General features: G+C 47.5%; 2 protein-coding genes across 2 annotated transcripts in view; both read left to right on the top strand.

Moving 5' to 3' along the window:
• Positions 1-3255, top strand: part of FLT3 (fms related receptor tyrosine kinase 3) — a 55027-nt gene extending 51772 nt beyond the window's left edge. Inside the window, exon 25 of the mRNA XM_060129527.1 lies at positions 3133-3255. Within this exon, the coding sequence (XP_059985510.1) occupies positions 3133-3255 (123 nt within the window). The remainder of the gene's footprint in view (positions 1-3132) is intronic.
• A 7678-nt stretch (positions 3256-10933) lies between these two features.
• URAD (ureidoimidazoline (2-oxo-4-hydroxy-4-carboxy-5-) decarboxylase) lies at positions 10934-18666 on the top strand. Its single transcript, XM_060129526.1, is given in 3 exon segments — positions 10934-11032; positions 11035-11110; positions 18320-18666. Coding segments are annotated over 3 exon segments (522 nt in total).
• Positions 18667-20052: the final 1386 nt, after the last annotated feature.

Below are 20052 nucleotides of genomic sequence, written 5' to 3'. Positions count from 1 at the left end.
ATTATACCTCGATAATTAAAAAAAGAGCCTGATCAAATAGTTTCCCCTCTCCAAATTCTCCCCTAACTTCCGATTTCAGGTTCCTTCTTCTGAATCCCCTAACACTTTGTCTATCCCTCTCCATGAAACTCAAGTCATGCTGTGTGATAGTTTTGCTTTGTGGGTCTGTCTGCCTCCTCACTAGATGTGATCCATGAGGGCTAGGATGACGTGCTCTCATCTTTACATCACCTGATGTCACCCCATTGTCCGGAGACAGTAACTGGCTATTAAATAAATGAATGAATGTCAACGTGAGAGTAGGTTAGTGACCACATCTGTTTTGTTCGCCGTGGTATACGCAGCTGTGGCATCATGCTTATTTCTCTCAGCTGTAAAATGTGTTGCTAAGCTACATGATCTTAGGGGGTACTAAGCAAATAGTTCTGGATGGAGGGAAGGAAAGGATGCATAAAAGTACGTTCAGGAAAACAAAGGCAAAAGAGCGGAAGTAAGGGCACCAGTTAGGGTAGTTCCCTGGCGGTCCAGGGGTCAGGAGTCAGCACTTTCACTACCAGGGCCTGGGTTTCATCACTGGTTGGGGAACTGGGATCCTGTGTGCCTCGGACGGCAAGAGCAACAGAAACAAAGAAGGACACCGGTTAGGAGGTGACTGCAGCCGGAGAGGTGAGCAGACGGGGTGAAGGGATGATGAAGTGGCAGTGGTATGAGGGAGGGACAGGCATGCCTTCTGCTTCCAGAAAGGCCCCTGAACTCACGCCATCTCTCTTCTCCTATCAGCCCCTATAAATTATGGGAAATATATACATTTTAAAGATAGTACTGGGGCTTCCCTGGTGGTGCAGTGGTTAAGAATCCACCTGCCAATGCAGGGGACGCGGGGTCAAGCCCTTGTCCCAGAAGATCCCACATGCCACGGAGCAGCTAAGCCTGTGCGCTACAACTACTGAGTCTGCGCTCTAGAACCTGCGAGCCCCAACTACTGAGCCCGCGAGCCACAACTACTGAGCCCACGAGCCACAACTACTGAAGCCCGCACGCCCTAGAGTCCATGCTCTGCAACAAGAGAAGCCACCGCAATGAGAAGCCCACACACTGCAGCAAAGAGTAGCCCCCGCTCTCTGCAATTAGAGAAAGCCTGTGTGCAGCAACAAAGACCCAACGCAGCCAAAAATAAATAAATTTATTAAAAAAAAAAAAGATAGACCTGAGGCCATAATGGCCTCTGAAAGCAAGAAGGAGATCTTTGTGGACCAGAAATTATGGAAAATCCCCGAGAAAATGAAAGCAGTTAAGACTGAAGAGGGAAAACCCAAAACAGAGGCTTCTTTGAAAGAACGAGGCAAAGTGCTTTCCTAAAAGGGTGGGAGAGGTATAGATTCTGCAGGAGCTCTGTGGTGGGAGCAGCCACACTGTTAAATAAATACAAGAATAAAATGGGTGTTAAATATGTAAGTATAACCACTGGTGAAGGAGAAATATAATACATAATCTCAGATTCAGCAGAGAAGAAAAAAGGGACCCTAGAAAGCATGATCAACCTAACAAAATGGAAAAGAGAGAAACAAAAAGAATTCATGACAATAGAAAAGACAAAATGGCAAGGATTATTAAGCTCATTTAAGAAAGAGAATTTCGGGCTTCCCTGGTGGCACAGTGGTTAAGAATCTGCCTGCCAATGCAGGGTACACGGGTTTGAGCTCTGGTCCGGGAAGATCCCACATGCCGCGGAGCAACTAAGCCCCTGTGCCACAACTACTGAGCCTGTACTCTAGAGCCTGCGAGGCACAACTACTGAGCCCACATGTCACAACTACTGAAGCCCACGTGCCTAGAGCCCATGCTCCGCAACAAGAGAAACCACTGTAATGAGAAGCCCGAGCACCGCAAGGAAGAGTAGCCCCCCCTCGCAGCAACTAGAGAAAGCCCGCGTGCAGCAACAAAGACCGAACGCAGCCAAAAATAAATAAATAAAATTAAAAAAAAAAAAGAAAGAGAATTTCAAAAGTGGGTATGAACCGTCTTCCACATCTCGGGCCCTGGAGCCCTGGTAAGGCTCTGGAGAAGAGCGTTCCCGGACCCAGAAGATAGGAGCAGGAATAAGTAAACCCTTCTGCAGGGTAGGCTGCTGATGTGACTCACAATTCAAAAGTGCGTCCTCTCTGGTCCAGCAATTCCACTTCCCTCATTTATTCCAAAGAGAGACAAGGTCACGTGTGCACTTTTCAGTTTACGTGATACAACCAACCCATCAGAAGTTTAACTATGGTACATCAGTACTATGGAACCCTAGGCTCCCGTTAAAAAATGGGACATGCCCGTGTGTAGTAAATAGTGAAAAGATGTAACACATGTAACATGTGAGCAACATATTTGTAATTCAAAACAAGGTTCTACAACAGAACCTACAGTCCCAGCCTCCCGACACAAAATTGTGTGTGAACAGCAAGCTAGCTATAATGGTGGCTTCAGTTTTTTTTTATATATATATCTTTCTATATTGCTTATTTTATCTATATGAATGTGTATTAACTCTATAATGAAACAAAAAAGTAGAGCTGTTTTCATTTTGGACAAAAATTTTTCAAGTCACTAAACTCCCAAGTGAAAACCCAAGAAATCAATTCTCTGTATTTACTGCGTAAAGAACAGATCTTTTTTGTGGCCTTTCTCTGAGTTTCTTAAAATTTATTTTATTGAAGTATAGTTGATTTACAATGTTGGGTTCGTTTCTGCTGTATAGCAAAGTGATTCAGGTATACATATCTATACATTCTCCTCCATGATGGTTTATCACAGGATATGGAATACAGTCCCCTGTGCTGTACAGTAGGGCCTTGTTGTTTATGCATTCTCTATATAAATGGCCTTTCTCCTTTATGGTTTTTCTGCATGGCCTCAGGATTTCTAGATTGAGATTTTACGTCTAAAAGAAGAAACAATAAGGAAATGAAATATTTGACTATGACTTGACTTCTCCATTAATAAAAGGATGAAATTTGCTTTGTCATTTCATATGTAGAATATCCTCTAAGATCTATGCATAAGAAAAGTAACAAATGTCATGTAGGCATGTGACACGTAAGTCTTCATCAGATGGTAATAAGTGTCCTGTCTCTTTCCCACATGCAGATGTATCAGAACATGGATGGCCATGTTTCGGAACGTCCTTCTGTTTACCAAAACAGGCGACCTTACAGCAGAGAGGTGGACTCAGGGCTACCCTCTCCACGGGCTCACAATGACGATTCCTAGAGAAACAATTTAGTCTTTAAGGACATCATCCCCCCGCCTACCTTAAACAGGCTGTAGATTACCAAAACAAGATTAATTTCATCACTAAATGAAAATATATTCTCAACTGCTGCTTTGCTGGACTTTTCTCTAGAAGCTCTCTGTATTTACTCTTGTTTCCAAAGGGACTTTTGTAAAATCCAGTCATTCTTTGCACAAGGCAAGAAGAGCTGATAATTAACTTTATCGGAGCATCTACCTACATCCACAGGCCTTCCCAGTCTGGCTTGAGTGAAAATTGTGTACCTGAAGTATAGTATATTCTTGTAAATACAGAAGACAAAAGCATTTTGCTAAGGAGAAGCTAATATGATTTTTTAAATCTATGTTTTAAAATAATATGTAACTTTTTCAGCTATTTAGTGATATATTTTATGAATGGAAATAAAATTTCTACTATAGAAATGTTCGTTATGGAATTGTTCACATGGTGGATTTAGGGTGAGACTTAACTGGAGTCATGAACCTACTGAAACCATGTCAGATGTTTTGTTTGTGCCTGTGTGTATTTCTCCTATGGTGATGGCTAATTCCTCTGTCATATTTTTGAAAGGCTCCATGACTCCTGCCCCCAGACTGTGTGAAGAACAGCCGATGTTCATGAGCTTTACAAAAAAAGGTGTCATACACTGTGTAGACTTCCAGAGCCTACGTTCATTAAAAAAAAAAAAAAACAACCAACCAACATTATGCTAAGATTCACTCATGGTATTACACGGAGCTGTGAATATACAATTACTACTATTTATTCATTTTCACATGATATTTGAAGTTTTAGGGGTTGGATGGTATAATGGATTCACAGGCGTTCCTCACTGTATTATTATTATTTTTAAATTAATTAATTAATTGATTTTTTGGCCGTGCCGTGAGGCATGTGGGATCTTAGTTCCCCGACCAGGGATCGAACCCGTGCCCCCTGTATCGGAAGCACGGAGTCTTAACTACTGGACCACCAGGGAAGTCCCCTCATGGTATTATACTTAATAACATAATTTCTGTATGTACCAAATATGATATTTAAAAGGCAATATTTTCTTAGGAGGGATGGCATTTATTTTATTTTTAAAATTTATTTTATTGAAGTATAGTTGATTTACAATGTTGTGTTAATTTCTGCTGTACAGCGAAGTGATTCAGTTATATGTACACATTCTTTTTTATATTCTTTTCCATTATCGTTTATCACAGGATATTGAATATAGTTCCCTGTGCTATACAGTAGGACCTTGTTGTTTATCCGTTCTCTACATAATGGTTTGCATCTGCTAATCCCAAAGTCCCAATCCAAGGAAGGATGGCATTTGAAAGCCTCTCAGGGGACCAGGTAGGGAGGGAAGGATTGGATGTTTCAGATTAGCAGATGCAAACTATTATGTAGAGAATGGATAAATAATAAGGTCCTACTGTATAGCACAGGGAACTATATTCAATATCCTGTGATAAACCATAATGGAAAAGAATATGAAAAAGAGTATATATATATATATAAATAATATATGTGTGTGTGTGTAACTGAGTCACTTTGCTGTACAGCAGAAACGCACAGCATTGTAAATCAACTACACTTCAATAAAATTTAAAGAAAAATAAATAAAAACCTCCTAAGGGAAAATGAAACTAGACTCTTTTAAACCCAGCTCTTACCACAGGTTTAGTTTGGGTCAAGTTGTGTCCCTGCCATAACTACACATTTTTTAAAGGTGTCAGAACACAACCTACAAGCTCGGATCTTAGAGAAGCGTTGCTGCTACCGCCTGGACAGCCCCTGCCGCCGAGCCCTTGTAGGAATCTTTGCCAGTAGGTGGCGCCCTGGGACCACTGTTTTCATGACCGAGCCAGACTCCGGGACTCCAGCCTGCCCCTGGACAGACAAATTGTAAGAAGCAGAATTAAAGAAAAGGCCAATCAGTTGATTAGAAGGAAAAATAACCCTCTATGCAGACAACATCAATTCATGTATTCACCAACCGGGGGAATGATAGTGCATTTTATGTGCATTATTTAACATTCCCGACCGTCATGGAGCAGCCTGGGGTCAGATTCTTTCCGAGGACCTGGTATTTACGCTATTCTACACCGTGCGTTCATCTGCGCAGGGAATGCGCTTTGGAGCTTCTTCTCGGAGCACCTTCTCTGCTTAATGTTATCTGAGCCTGGACTGGCTTCCTATACTGAAAACAAAGACTGTTTCCTAGAGATTCCCAGAATTAAGAAAAACACCCTGAGGGGCTGGCCTGCAACAGGGAGATACCTGGGTGACCTCTTATCACAGCTGCAGCCCTTCTTCTCCCACCACCGCCGCTTGTGTTCCTTCCTGATCGAGCTTCTCTCTCTTCAGCTCTTCATGAAGGACCTTCTCAGTAACAGATTTGTCTGAACTCGCCTGCCAGGCCCACTGTCGGTTTTGTCCAACATAAACGACGTATCGGAATGCACATTTGCCAGTGTCTGGGCCACAATCACCATCAGCAACAGAAAAAAAAGGAGGAGCTCTTATCACCTAAAAAAACACATCTTTTTAGCTCCTGGAGACCCAACATGTATTAAATTTCAAATTAAAGAGGCAGAAAAGTCTTTGATGATTTTTTTTGCACTAAAATATACATAATATAAAATTTATCACTTTAGCCACCTTATAAATTGATGTATAGTTGATTTACAATGTGTTAGTTTCAGGTGTACAGCCAAGTGATTCAGTTGCATATATATGTATATATACTCTTTTAAAAAAATTTTATATATTGAGATATAGTTGATTAACAATGTTGTGTTAGTTTCAGGTGTACAGCAAAGTGATTTGGTCAGTTATATATATGTATATATATTCTTTTCCAGACTCTTTACCATTATAGGTTATTACAAGATACTGACTATAGTTCCCTGTGCTGTGAGTAGGTCTTTGTTATCTATTTTACACATAGTAGTGTATATATCTTAGCCATTTTTCAGTGTGCAGTTCAGTGGCATTAAGCACATTCACACTGTTGTGCACCTGTCACCACCATCCATCTCCAGAACTTTCTCATCTTCTCACACTGAAACTGTCCCCGTTAGATACTAACTCCCTATTCCCTCTCCCCCCTCCCCCAGCCCCTGGCAGCCCATCCTTTCTGCTTCTCTGAATTTGGCTACTCTCGGTACTTCATATAAGTGGCATCGTGCAGGATATGTCTTTTTGTAACATAATGTCCTCAAGGTTCGCTGGGATGAATTCTTTATATTGTACTGATTTGTTCATAACACACTGTATTCCAGAGCTGTGCTGAAGGCTCCACATGGATTTTCTCATTTAAAAAATTGTGAGGTGGGGGCTTGTTCTGTGGCAGTTTAACGGTGAAACGGAGACGTAAGCCTAAGAAGGATTAAGTCACCTACTTAGATCCGCGGAGACACTAAATGCAGGCCTGACCCGTCACCCACGCTGGCCACCTCCTCACCATCTTACCGTCCACTTCGGCCCTCTGGCCTCCTTCTGCCAGGACTTCATCTTTCTTTAGCTCAGTCCTCAGCCAATGAAATGAGTCTGGTAACAGCAAGATCACACGAGTTCCAGCTCCCAATTTGCTTCAAATTAAAAATGCATGTCTAGGGACTTCCCTGGTGGCGCAGTGGTTAAGAATCCGCCTGCCAATGCAGGGGACACAGGTTCGAGCCCTGGTCCGGGAAGATCCCACATGCCGCGGAGCAACTAAGCCCGTGCGCCACAACTACTGAGCCTGAGCTCTAGAGCCCACGAGCCACAGCAACTGAGCCCACGTGCCACAACTACTGAAACCTGCAGCGCTTAGAGCCTGTGCTCTGCAACAAGAAGCCTGCACACTGCAACTAGAGGAAGTCCACGCACAGCAGCGAAGACACAACACAGCCAAAAATAGATAAATTCATGAATTAGTTTTAAAAATGCACGTGTAGGAAAGCAGTTTGCCTTCCTGGTATCTTATTGAGAAAACTTCTGCATAAGCTCTGCTTGTGAAAAGTTAAGGGCTATAGTTGAAGGGAGCAGATACTTGAAATGTTTCAACTAAAAAGTAAATAAAAATTTGACTGTGCCTATTTAAGAATTTTCTCGATGTACTGCTAAAGGTCTCTTAAAAGAAAAATTATAATGAAGTCTGATATAATATATTCAGCAGCCAAAACATAAGAATCATAGTTTGTATGGTTAAACACAAATTACGAGGCTACAACTCTATATCAATTAACGTAAGAAAACAATAGCTTTATCGATGCATGGTTCATATGCCATACAATTTGCCTGTTGATAGTGTACGATTCAGTAACTTAACTCTTTGCCTGGTTTGTTGGATGGAAATTGCCTGACCTCTGACCACCTTACATTTCTTTGATTTGACTGGCGAAGAGTCAAACAGGGTTAATTGAGCCCCAGACTGCTTCAGTGGCCTGGCTCGCCAGGTTCCGCATCAGGAATTTTTAGTTAGGTTCTTTTTTCTGGATGTTGCTTCTATATCCAGGACTATTTAATACCTTAACCTTCTGTGTCTTAAAGGTTCCTCTGTTAGTAGTGGGCTATTTGGAGTTCCTACTGTTATGCAATAGATAACACAGAATAAAAGGTTAGGCTCCTGGTCTCCTGTCAGTGGCAAGGCCCTTCCCACCGTGATATCAGCATTTCCATGAGCAGAGGAGTTTCCACTTGCAAATGCAGATGTCTATCTCTCCTGCAGCTCTCAGAGGAACTGAGAACCGCCAGGCTCCAGGCCCAGGCTGGAGCGCCTTGGGTGAGGGAGACCGTCCACATGCAGAATAAGAGGAGAAGGTAGGTAAGGGTCGCACAAAGAGGGAGGGGACGCAGAGCAGTGGAGCCGGGACCCCTTCTCCCTCGGTTTCTGCTCTGTCTTCCGTTCCCGCTCATCTACTCATCCGAGAGCCCGGGACCAGGGAGGGAATAAGGCTGAGGGGAAGGGGCTAGACAGACCTCGCCTTCTCTTCCCCACGGTTCTGTTCTGAACTGCGATGCTGCGTGGTCAGCGCTGGAATGAACCGAGGCTGAGGGAGCTGGTGGAGGGAGAAGGGGAAGATGTGGATATTGGCTGTTCACTGGGTCTGCAGAAACCTGCAGGGATGGGAAAGGGCTGTGTTGACTCTGGTGGCAGAAGGGAGAACAGAAGAACACTCTGTAGCTGGTCCATTGCAGAGATTGTGCACAATATTGGCCAACACCTCTGCAGTGTTTTGTAACAGGAGCACTTTGGTACGTTAATTCACTTCATCTCTGCAAAAATCCCATGAGGTCAATACTCTTTTGAGCCCCGTTTTACAGACAAAGAAATTGAGGTGCAGAAAAGTTCGATAACTTGACAAATGCCAGTGGGTCGGTGGCAGAGCCTGGACCTGCGCTCTCCCGGGTCCATGTCCTCCACACTGGGTTCTTTGCCCGAAACTGCAAACACACTACAGGATCCAGCGTGTTTTCACATACCTATGTGAGGTATACGATGTGCAAGGGTTAATCTGATATCTATACCTTTTTTCATATTTGAAGACGTGGCCTGTAGTGGTGGTACTTCTGGCCCCAGATTCATCCCCTTTGAAAAGCAAATTTCATCAACTTCTTTTCTGTCAGTCCTTCAATCATGACCCTTTGGCCCAGGCAGTCAGGGTGAGACCTGGGATGGGAAACGTCACAGAGTTAGGACAAAATCTGTGGCTACTGGTAGATTGTCACCTGCCTCTCACAGACTGTGCGGCCAATGTGACTGATTCATTAATGCTAATGTGGTTGCCCTCTCATTGAATTTTTTTTCTTTTTTTTTTAATTGGAGTATAATTGCTTCACAATGGTGTTAGTTTCTGCTTTATAACACAGTGAATCAGCTATACGTATACATACATCCCCTTGTCCCCTCCCTCTTGCGTCTCCCTCCCACCCTCCCTATCCCACCCCTCTAGGTGGTCACAAAGCACTGAGCTGATCTCCCTGTGCTATGCGGCTGCTTCCCACTAGCTATCTATTTTACATTTGGTAGTGTATATATGCCCATGTCACTCTCTCACTTCGTCCCAGCTTACCCTTCCCCCTCCCCGTGTCCTCAAGTCCATTCTCTACGTCTGCGTCTTTATTCCTGTCCTGCCCCTAGTTTCTTCAGAACCATTTTTTTAAAGATTCCATATATATGTGTTAGCATACAGTATTTGTTTTTCTCTTTCTGACTTACCTCACTCTGTATGAGAGTCTCTAGGTCCATCCACCTCACTACAAATAACTCAGTTTCGTTTCTTTTTATGGCTGAGTAATATTCCATTGTATATATGTACCACATCTTCTTTATCCATTCACCTGTCGATGGACACTTAGGTTGCTTCCATGTCCTGACTATTGTAAATCCGCTCATTGAATTTTGATTCAGATGAAAGCCAATGTGGAGTTAGCATGACTTTTGGAAATATGTTGCATTTTCAGTTCTACAGGGAAATAGCAGCAGTTATCTTTATATTTTAAAATTCTGACCCCTCCTTTCCTTTGACTTTATCTTCCACAGTATTTTTTTAATTTTATTTTTTTAATTGAAGTGTAGTTAATTTACAATGTTGTGTTAGTTTCAGGTGTACAGCAAAGTTATTCAGTTATATGTATATATGTATATTCTTTTTCATATTCTTTTCCATGATGGTTTGTCACAGGATATTGAATATAGTTCCCTGTGCTCTACAGTAGGACCTTGTTGTTTATCCCATTCTATATATAATAGTTTACATCTTCTGACCCCAAACACCCAGTTTTTCCTTCCTCCACCCCCTGCCCCTTGGCAACCACAAATATCTATGTTCTCTATGTCTTCTTCCACAGGATTTTTGTTTTGAGTATACATAAAAGGTATCAGGGTGAGAAATTTAATCTATTTGGTCATCTGGTCAACTAATTCACCCCATGGTGTTTATTACATGCCTCCTGAGGTCTCGGTTCTTGGCACCCAGGACACAAGCAAACCAGACACACTGTCTCCAGGCTCATAGAATTCACTGTGGCTGAGAGGTGATATGAAAATAAATAGAATAAGCAAGGGGATTTCAGATAAGGATAGATATATTCAGGAAGAAAATAACACATAACGGTGTCTGGGCGACAACTGAGAATGGGGCAGAATGATTCCTTAGACACTGCTTCTTGTTGAGTGAGAGTTTATTAGATACTTATTGTGTGAAGCATTTGAAATGCAGAGAAAGAGTAAAACATACTACCTGTTCTCCACAGCAGTAGCAACAAGACGGGACATGGAATTTCAAGCAGGTCGACTTGTGACCTGCCTGGGTTACCAGGGAAATCTTCCCTGGGACAACATTGACATGAAAATGCTAATGGCACAAAAAGTCTATCAAGCTCGAGTGCTGAGAGTGAATATGGCCCCTGCCGGCTTAGATGGTGGGAAGAGTTTGGTTGGATAGCCTTACCCCTTTGCAAGACCTCTGCTCCCTGGATTAGACCTTAAGCCTGTGTTTGTTGATTGCACAAGTACTCTGGATCGGCTTCTCCCAGAGGCATTTAAAACATGCCAAGCTGGTGTTGCATAAAAAACAAGCCTATGCATTCAGCAAATATAACTCGGCGAGCAGAGACGCGTCTCTCACTCACCCGGAGGGGAGCCCAGGTCCTGCTGCCGCCAGTGGAACACAGGCGATGGACATTGAGAAGGTCAACTCCATGGACTTTGGAGAATTTGTGGATGTGTTTGGGAGTGTCATCGAGAGATGTCCTCTGATTGCCCCCGCCGTGTTCGGTCCCAGCGCCCGTTCTCTGACTTGGAAGATTTAGAGCAGCACTTTTTTGCCTTTACTGATGCTCTTCCACAGTCAGGTAAGACTTTGGTGTTAGACACTGAGATTCTCAACAGAGGGATTTCAGATATGCTTATCAAAAAAAATTGGGGGGGGGCGGTCATGTGGCATTTTTTTAGTTTTTAATTTAAAATTTTTTAATAGTTTTTAAAGGTTACTTTCCATTTAATTATTACAGAATATTGGCTGTGTTCCCCGTGTTGTACACTACATCCTTGATCCTATCTTACCCCCAATAGTTTGTACCTCCCCCCTCACCCTATATTCCCCCCCACAATGGTAACCACTAGTTTGTTCTCTGACCTGTGAGTCTGTTTCTTTTTTGTTATCAAAATAATTTTAGATATTTGAGCCCAGTTGCTTATCACTGGTATATATATTTAGCTCTCTTTGCTGTAAGGGTCAGTAAGTTCCTTCAGACTCTGTGAATGAGAATCAAGTCTTTGCAGTGTTAAGCGGAAACTGGAGTGAAAGAACGTTCGTTGGCTCAGGGAACATGGCTGTTAAATACTAAAGCTACGGGGTTACCAGGAAAGAGGGACAGGCAGTGGTCTCCTCAGGCCTCCCAGCGGCTCAGGGGCCAAAGGTCAGGCTGGGGGCCCACCCTCTCGGCCATGTGTTCGCTTTGGGAATGTCCTGTATGCAACAGAGAAGACAGCTCCGTATCAGGCTATCTCAGCAGCCCAGGGGAAAGAGCAAACGGCTGACATTTTTACCAGAAAGGGCCGGTTTGGACCAGATGGCGGAGGAAAGTAAACTGCCTCAGATCAGCAACTCCCTGGGGGAGTGAGGGGGGAAAAGACAAAAATCTGAAGGACTCCCTCTGCAGAAAGGGAAAGACATTGCTGATGTCCTTTGGGTAGAGAGAGAAAAGGAGGCACTCGTGGGTGTGGAGTGGGGAGATGAGGAAGTTTAGGGTCAGGCCAACCCCAGGTGACTCAGAAGGGCACACGGCCTCGTTCAGAGGCCGGATGTTAGGAGCCAGGGCTGCCTCCTGGGCTGTCTTCACGGTCCTTGGAGAAACCTGGATGGGCTGAGGGGACCTCGAGGGGATGGGCTGCCTTCACAGAGGGGCTTCCACAGGGATCTGGGCTGAGAGAGAAGCAATGTCTCTTCTTTTCCAAACACTCCTCACCTGTGCGCCCAGGGCTTGGACACCCGGCATGGTTTCTAGTTGTCAGGGAATTCTCCCAAATAAGGAACTCATTTTAATTCACTGTAGGCACATATAGGATGAGGGGAGGCTAGGGGGATAAAATCAAGCTGACAGGAACGTGGGCGCCCTGTTGATCCTCACCCACTTCTCAGGGCCTCTCCGAAGCCGAACCCTCAGCTGCCCCATTGGCCTCAGACACTAGGGAACCTCTGAATCCTGACCAGTGTCAGAATCCCACACCTCCCCGAGGAGAGGATGTTGGGACTTGATAAAGGTTTGCTGAGTGAATGAATGAAATTGTTCCTAAGAGGATTTTGAAAGATGATCAATCTTGGTATTACCCCTTCCCCACACATTTTAACTGGGGTGACTTTAGTGGCAGGTCAGTGGGACAAAATAACTGGAGGGAGTTTGGACCACCTGGGTGTGTGTTTGCGTCTACACCTGACACAGGTCTTTGGTGGGACCTCCCTGCTGGTCCAGCCGCTTCTCAGCCCGAGGCTGGCGTCCCCACTTGCCTCAGGCAGCTGGGAGCACAGTCTGTCTCTAATCACCTTGCCCCGTATCTAATCACCTTCATGGCATTAGAGAGATGACACTAGCGGTAGAAATAATAATAACAACCACTAAAATGCATTTAACCCTTACTCTTGCTGTTTCAGTCACCTTTCCAAACACCTCGCATTTAACTCATATAATTATCATTATCATTTGATTATCATTATTATCCCCCTTTTACAGATAAGAAAACTCAGGCACAGAGAGATTAAGTAACTTGATCAAGGACACAGCTAGAAAGTGGCAGAACTGGGATTCAAACCCTGACACTCAACCCAACAGCTTTTGAAGGATTTTCCAGAGAATCAAAAGCAAAATCTAGAAACAGTTTCTAGGGGTTGTATTTATTCATTCACTGATTTATTCAATTAACATTAATGCTTGATGTCCCAGACTTTTTTTTTGCTTTTTACTTTTTATCCTTTTTTTTCCCCAGCCCCCGGCCACGCTGCGAGGCTTGTGGGATCCCAGTTCCCCAACCGGGGATTGAACCGCGGCCATGGCAGCGAAAGCGCCAAATGTTAACCACTAGAACACCAGGACTCTCTGGTGTTTTAAATAATCAAGCAAAATGGGATTCACTGCATAGTCTAGCTTTACTCCTGGAATAGTAAGCAACAAACTGGGTGTAATAGAGTCTTTGAATCCTAAAACTAAAAGGGACCTTGAAGAGATATTCAGGATATGATGATCTAACTGGTCAGGGACTTGTTTTAGATGATCCAAGAGAACCCTCTACCATTAAAAGAAAACTGGAAATCCTGTTTCTAGAGGAAGCTAAGGTCGACAGTCCATTTAGGAGACGCTATGATGATTATTGACCAGTAGGTGGCAGTCCAGGACTAATATTTAGCTCCAGCACTGCTTGGCAAAGTACCCTTTCAAGCCAATCAATTCCTGATTCCCAAGCCAGAGGAATGGCATAGTAAAGGGAAGAAAGTACACACACACACACACACACGCACACACACACACGCGCGCGCGCGCGCGCACACACACACGGCTAATGACGAACCGATGCAATACTGATTAGTGTTAAAAATCAAAGAGCAAATAACACTCTCATAACAGAGTTAATCATGCACCTCTTGGTGGCATTTCAGAATTGCAGTAATGCCATCATTCGTTATTTAATACTTATTTCAGAACACAGGTGTTGGAAGAATCAAAGAGTCGGGTACTAATAATTTCCTTAAATGTAGGCTATAAGGTATTTAGATGAGGCTATCAAAATGTGTTTGTTCGGTCAAAGAATACATAACGCTCCTTCCCCAGAGTGATGTGTCAGTCAGTAAACACTTACTGAACGCCTGCTACGCCCGAGGAATTGTCGCAGGCACTGGGGATAGAGCCTTGAACAAGACAAGTCCCCGCCTTCAGTGAGCTTACATTCTAGTGAAGTGACACAGGATTAACATAAATTAACAAGATCATTTCAATTCTAGAAACTATCAGAAGAAAATTTGTAATAGGGTGGAAAATGTGTAATAAAAGAGGTCTTTCTTAGGAAGTGATAACTGAGTTTAAAACCAAAAGTTGAGAGGGAAGCTGTGGAAGATTTAGGACAAGGCCACCCTAACACAAGGAACTTGAGACTTTTGACATTTGGGGGGCACGGAAAGACCACGGTGGTTGGAGAATGGTGGAGAGTGGAGGGACAGGAGGAAAGAGGGGTCAGGCAGAGGGACCGCGGTAGCAGTAAAAGTGAGAGGTGATGGTCGGGTGAACTAGGGTTGGAGCAGGAGAGATGAAGAGATGTGGCTGGATTCTCAGGATAGATTTTAGTTAGAGCCAACAGGTGTTTTTGATGGATTTGTTGGAGGAAGGCAGGTCAGAAACAAAGAGAAATTAAGGATAAGTCCTCCGTTTTTAATCTGAGCAACTGAGTGGGTGGTGCTCTGTTTTCTACAATTAGAGGTTCGGAATTGAGAGGACAGGATGGAGGATGGGAGCTTGGTAGGTCTGAGATGCCTAGTCATCACCCAGATTAAAATATTGAGTGTCCAGTTGGCTCATAACAAAGGGACTCCGTGGAAAGCTGTGGACTAGACTAGATCTTGGTGTCGTGAGAGAACTGATGGCAGTTAAAGCTATGGGACTAGATGAGAACACCTGGGGCATCCGTGTGAATGCAGAAGGGAAGAGATGTGAGTACTGAGTCCTGGGGTACTTCGGTGTTAGTGGTCTGGCAGAGCAAGGACCAGTGACGAGAGTAGGTAAGCGATGGTCATCTTGCAAGGAGAGAGGGCCAACCATGTGACATGCTCCCAAGAGGCTGAGAGAGAAGAGGACAGAGCGCTGGTCACTGGCCTGAGCAAGCCGTCCATCATCTGTGACCTGATGAGTACAGATTGGTTGGTGGGTGGGGCTGGAAGCTTGATGGGGTGAAAGGAGGCGAGGAAGTGGAGATGCTGAGGAGACAGTTCCTTCAAGGAGTTTTGCTGTAAGAAAGAGCAGAGACGCAGGGAGGAACTAGAGGAACAACGGGGAATCGAGGGAGGGTTTTCCTTTTGTTTATGGAGTGAGTGGCTCTAGGGAGTGTTTGTGTGCTGATCAGGACAAGGCAGTGGTGGGACTGATGTTTGAAATTGTAACCTTTGAGATGGAAGGAGGGGCTGGCTCCAAGAGCACAAGTGGAGCGATTGGTCCAGACGGTCCACTGCACCAGGAGGGAGAACACACCAGTTGGTACAGTGTGGGGATCCTGGCGGACCGTGATAGGCTTCCAGGCCAACCACCTACGCTTCAGTGGCCGCCACTGTCTGCCCTGTTCTCTCCTGTTGAAGCGAGGAGTGTCCGCTCTGTGCCGGGAACTCTTCGAGGTGCAAAGATTCATGGTGTGTGGTCACAGCAAATAGCGCATGTCCACACCTGCATCTCCAGATGTGGCACGCCAATGGCAGAGGCAGTACCGTCTCAGACCTTAGGAGAGACCGAAGAAAAGGCAGCACTGAGAGGCCGTGAAGCACGGGCCACTGACCAAACCCGGCTGGGCTTAGGCTTTCCAGGTGGAAGGGCCACAGGACTGAGGCAGCGAGGTGGCAAGTGCCCAGGTGAGGTCTCCAGCCTCCTACTAGGGTTTAAGGCCACGGCTGGGAGTGCCTGGGGGATGCAGCGCTGGGAGGGAACCAGGGCTGTGCCGCAGGCCAGTGCCCTCCTGGGCAGGACTCAGGGGCCAGTGATTTGGGGCAACAAAGATGGAGTCTTTGGCTGAATGAGGTCAGGTTCTATTTCTGCGGCGCTACCACTCCCTGCCTGACTCCCACCATCTCCTTTTGTCTGCAGCTGAGGGCTGTGTGTGTGTGTCTGTCTGTCTGTAAATCCTCTTTTCTAGTCTCTTTTCTTCTTCCCTTGGCTTTGTCTTCTCAGCCTCCTTTCTTTCCTCTTCCCCCTCTTCTCCCTCTAACAGTGGAAAACACATGCTTAATCCTGGGCAAACATTAACCCCAGGTGACGTTTTCAAGAGGGGAGACAAGCCCAGCCGAGCGAGAAGCGGGGTGCCAGGGCCGGGGTGCTGGCGGCCCTGCCCCACGCTGGAAAGGAGGGTCTGGTAGGGGCGGCCAGGGGACAGACCCCACCCCTGCCGGGCCCTCCGGTGGATAACCGCATCCTCCACGCTGGAGCTGGGCCTCTGCAGAGTAAGAAACGAGGAAGGGAAGCCGAGAGAGGGAGGCCTGTGAGAAGGCGGGGTCTCGGGCCCCTCACCTCCTCACCTCGAGGCGTCTTTGAAAATCTGAATAAGTAAGAAGGAGGCGCGGGGCGGGCCTGCGGTTCCGGCCTAGGAGCCGCCCAGGACCCCGCCGCCGCCCATTTTCGCGGTCCCGGCTGGGTGGGTTCGGATCGGATTCGGGTGCCGCTTGGCCTCAGGCTTGGGAAGCCGCCCGGCACAGCCACCTCCCGGCCCAGGGCTGGGGGCCCCCCAAGCAGGGAATTTATCACCTACATTTTCGCACCCCCCCCATCCGCTGGACGTGGGAAGCAACCACTTCACCTTTGCAGTGCCCGAGGGACAGGGCCCAGGAGAGGGGTTCTCAAACGGTGGTGTTACAGAGATGGGATTATTGGTGACATGAGTTTCATTTTCAACTCCCCTTAACCTCGAAGGGGCAGCCAGTGCCCCGAAGCCAGTGGTTTTGAGCCCAGGATCCTGGGCAGGCAGCTCCTGGCTCAGTGACCTTGGAAAGGTCACCTACCCCTTTCCGAGTCTCCCTTGAATCCTCTCTTCAGTGTAGATGTTCCCCCCAGTTCTCCCGCCTCTCAGGACATTGGCCCACGATTACATGGTACAATCGCAATCATCCTTTACCTGTGCAGAAACTGTAAGATTTAAGCAGGGGAAGTTTATACCGTAATTAAAGGGAGGGTTAATGATCTCCTTTTCTGGTGGAGCCCCAAGCCTGTCCCTAGCCCCAGGGTCAGATGCTTCCAGCCACATCGCAGCCCAGTTACACTGAGTTTACTAGGCCGCATAATATGGCTGTTTATTGAACATTTGCTAGCATTAGGTGCTGTTTGGGTAAATGAATTGTCTCTAATCCTCACCACTACTCAGCAAGTTAGGTGTCATCAGCTCCCCTGTACAGATCCGGCTCCCTGCTTACCATATCTGAAACCTTGCCCAGCCCCAAGAATTCTAATTCTCTCTTTAGAGAGCTAAGCAAAATGATTGACCGGGACTCAGGAAAACCCCGGTGGATTAGGACTTGAAATCTCAGGTATCACACCAGGGGTTTCCAGTTTTAGGCCAATGTTAGGAGAAGCTCTCTTCCGAGGAAATGTTATTCTCTGAAAGCTCTTTGAGATTTACAGCGGGAGAAGGGAAATGAGCTTCAGAAATGGTGCGTGGTGAGTGGGTGCTATTTTCCTAAAAGGAGGAAAGCCCCTTTCATTTAAAGGACCGTAGAATTCGGCTGGAAATGGGTTTCTTTGCAGTTAATCCTCTGCAAAGCTCTTTGGATGCCTGATTCCAGAATCCCAGAACTCACACTTAGGGTCACAATTCCTGGGCATTTATTCGCCAAGCCCCACGGACGTTACTCCCATGGACCGTCCCCGCCCTTCTCCTTTGGAACAGAGCGAAACCCATTCCGTGGCTTTGGCAGGAAGTCTTCAGGCCCTTGTGTCCGGCCCTCTGCGACATCAAAGCCCCCCTGAGAGCAAAGGACTTTGAAAAGATACGAAACGCTCGGGCTCCCTTATCGCGTCCCTGCTCCCTCCCGAGCAAGTCGTAAATTCCGAGCCTCTGCGGCCTCTCCCCAACGCTCTTCTCGCTCCAAGGTCTCAAAGGACAAACTTGTCACTTACCGCCCCGCCCCTGGGTCCTGGCCGAGGCCGATTGAAGCGGGGATGGAGGGGCGCGAGGTTTGGGATGGGTTGGAGGGACGGGTGCGGGGGGCGCCCCGAGCCTCCTGACACCCCTAGTTGCCCCTCCTCACGTCCTGGGACCCTGCTTCCCTCGGAAACCCCTCGGGGTGCGGTACCGCGCTCCCGCCGCGTGTCTGTGCTTCTCCGCAGGCCAGGAGGGCGTCCTGCGCTGCCACCCAGACCTGGCGGGCCGCGAGCTGCAGCGGGGCGAGCTCAGCGCCGAGTCGCAGCGGGAGCAGAGCGCCGCGGGCCTCACGAGCCTGAGCGCGGCCGAGCGGCTCTGGCTGGCCGAGCTCAACGCGCAGTACCGCGCGCGCTCCGGCTTCCCCTTTGCGCTCGCCGCGCGCCTCAGCAACCGGGCGGCGGTGCCCCGCGAGCGGGCGCGCCGGCTGCACTGCCCACCCGCGCAGGAGCTGAACACCCCACTGGGCGAGGTGAAGAAGATGGGCCGCCGGCGTCTCGCCGACCTCCTCGGGAGCCAAGCCGCCGAGTCGTAGCGGCCGCGCCAGCCAGCGACCCGGGACGCACGTCGTGACGCGCGAGGGCCGCGGGCGCGCGCGCTGCGCTTGGAACAGCGTCCACACCCGCGCACAAAGGCCGGGGAGAACCGAGGCAGTCTTACGAATAATAAGCCCTTTGGTCCGGCTACCCGCATGCTCACGCTTTGCCGAAATAGATAGTTGCGTGCTTTTCGGCCCCCGCTCCCCGCGCCGCTCCCGATTTATCCAGCTCCCTGCTCCAATTCTTCACTCCCTTAGCGGCCCGCTGACACCAGCTTTTGCGGATTCCAGGGCGCTAATCGAGCTCTCTCTGGCTCCCCACCCTCTCCTGCAAACCCCAGGCGCAAAGCAAAACAGACGGAAAAGGAAGCTTTTATTCCTCAGCGGTTTGTCTGTTTCTTTTTTCTTCTCCCACCTTAGTTGCTGCACGCGACATTTACATGTGAGTGGAAGCGCCTCTCTGGCTCTGGGACACGAACGGGAGCCAGAGCTGGGACAGCAAAGCGCCGGGGAAGCAGCGTGCGGGGGGACGGCGGGCAGGAGAGAGCCCCGCAGGGGCCGGTATTGCGGAGGCGCCCCGTGGAGCAGAGAAGGCTGGGAGTGGGGGCTCTCTAGGATGGACGGGCCTGAAGTTCAGGGCCAGCGGCCTCCCGTCTCTCCCGGGGGGTGGGCCCAGGAGAGCTGGTTTGTCAGAGTCCTTGGAAACCATAAGTCATTAAACATAATTTTTAAAATAATTGAATAACACTCATTGAGTAGTGCTGGATATCCGCACCCCCCCCCATGAAGATGGGACACCATAGCACTGATAAAGCGGTTGATGAGGGAAGATCTGTGCCCATAGAAAGCTTTCTGGCCAAAGGAGGCCAGACTGGGCAGCTCTGCACTGGTGGCCAGAAAGTCCACTCACACAGGAGGAGCCCACCACGTTTCTCTCCCACCCCCCAGCCAGCCAGCCATTTGCACTGGAAGGTCTAACGAACCCCGACAAATACTCCGTAGGCTTCTGTTGGCAAAGGAGAAACAAGCCATACCGTCTCCTCACCGCAGACGGGGTAAGACGTGGAGGCAGAGCTGGCCCTTTTGAAGACAAGAACCTCCATTAGTGACCAGCCCAGGTCTGAGGGACACAGCAGCAAGAAAACCTTTCCATAAAAAGTAGTGTGGCCGCACCCTTGGTTGGGGGCTGACTTCCACAGAGAGAAGCCACTGTGGTAGCACAGGGATTTTAATCACGGAAACCCACTCCCCTTTGCCATCTTACAGACGTTGCCCGCTAGTGGTGAGGGTGAAGGCCAGAGGCTGGTCAGCGTGGTAGGTAGGGGAGCCAGGAAGTGAGCTGTGACCCCACCGAACCTGTAGAACAACTCCAGGGCCTCCCCT

This window comes from Lagenorhynchus albirostris, chromosome 18, assembly GCF_949774975.1.
Source record: "Lagenorhynchus albirostris chromosome 18, mLagAlb1.1, whole genome shotgun sequence".
NCBI lineage: Eukaryota > Metazoa > Chordata > Mammalia > Artiodactyla > Delphinidae > Lagenorhynchus > Lagenorhynchus albirostris.
This window is presented reverse-complemented; position numbering and strand designations above follow the sequence as displayed.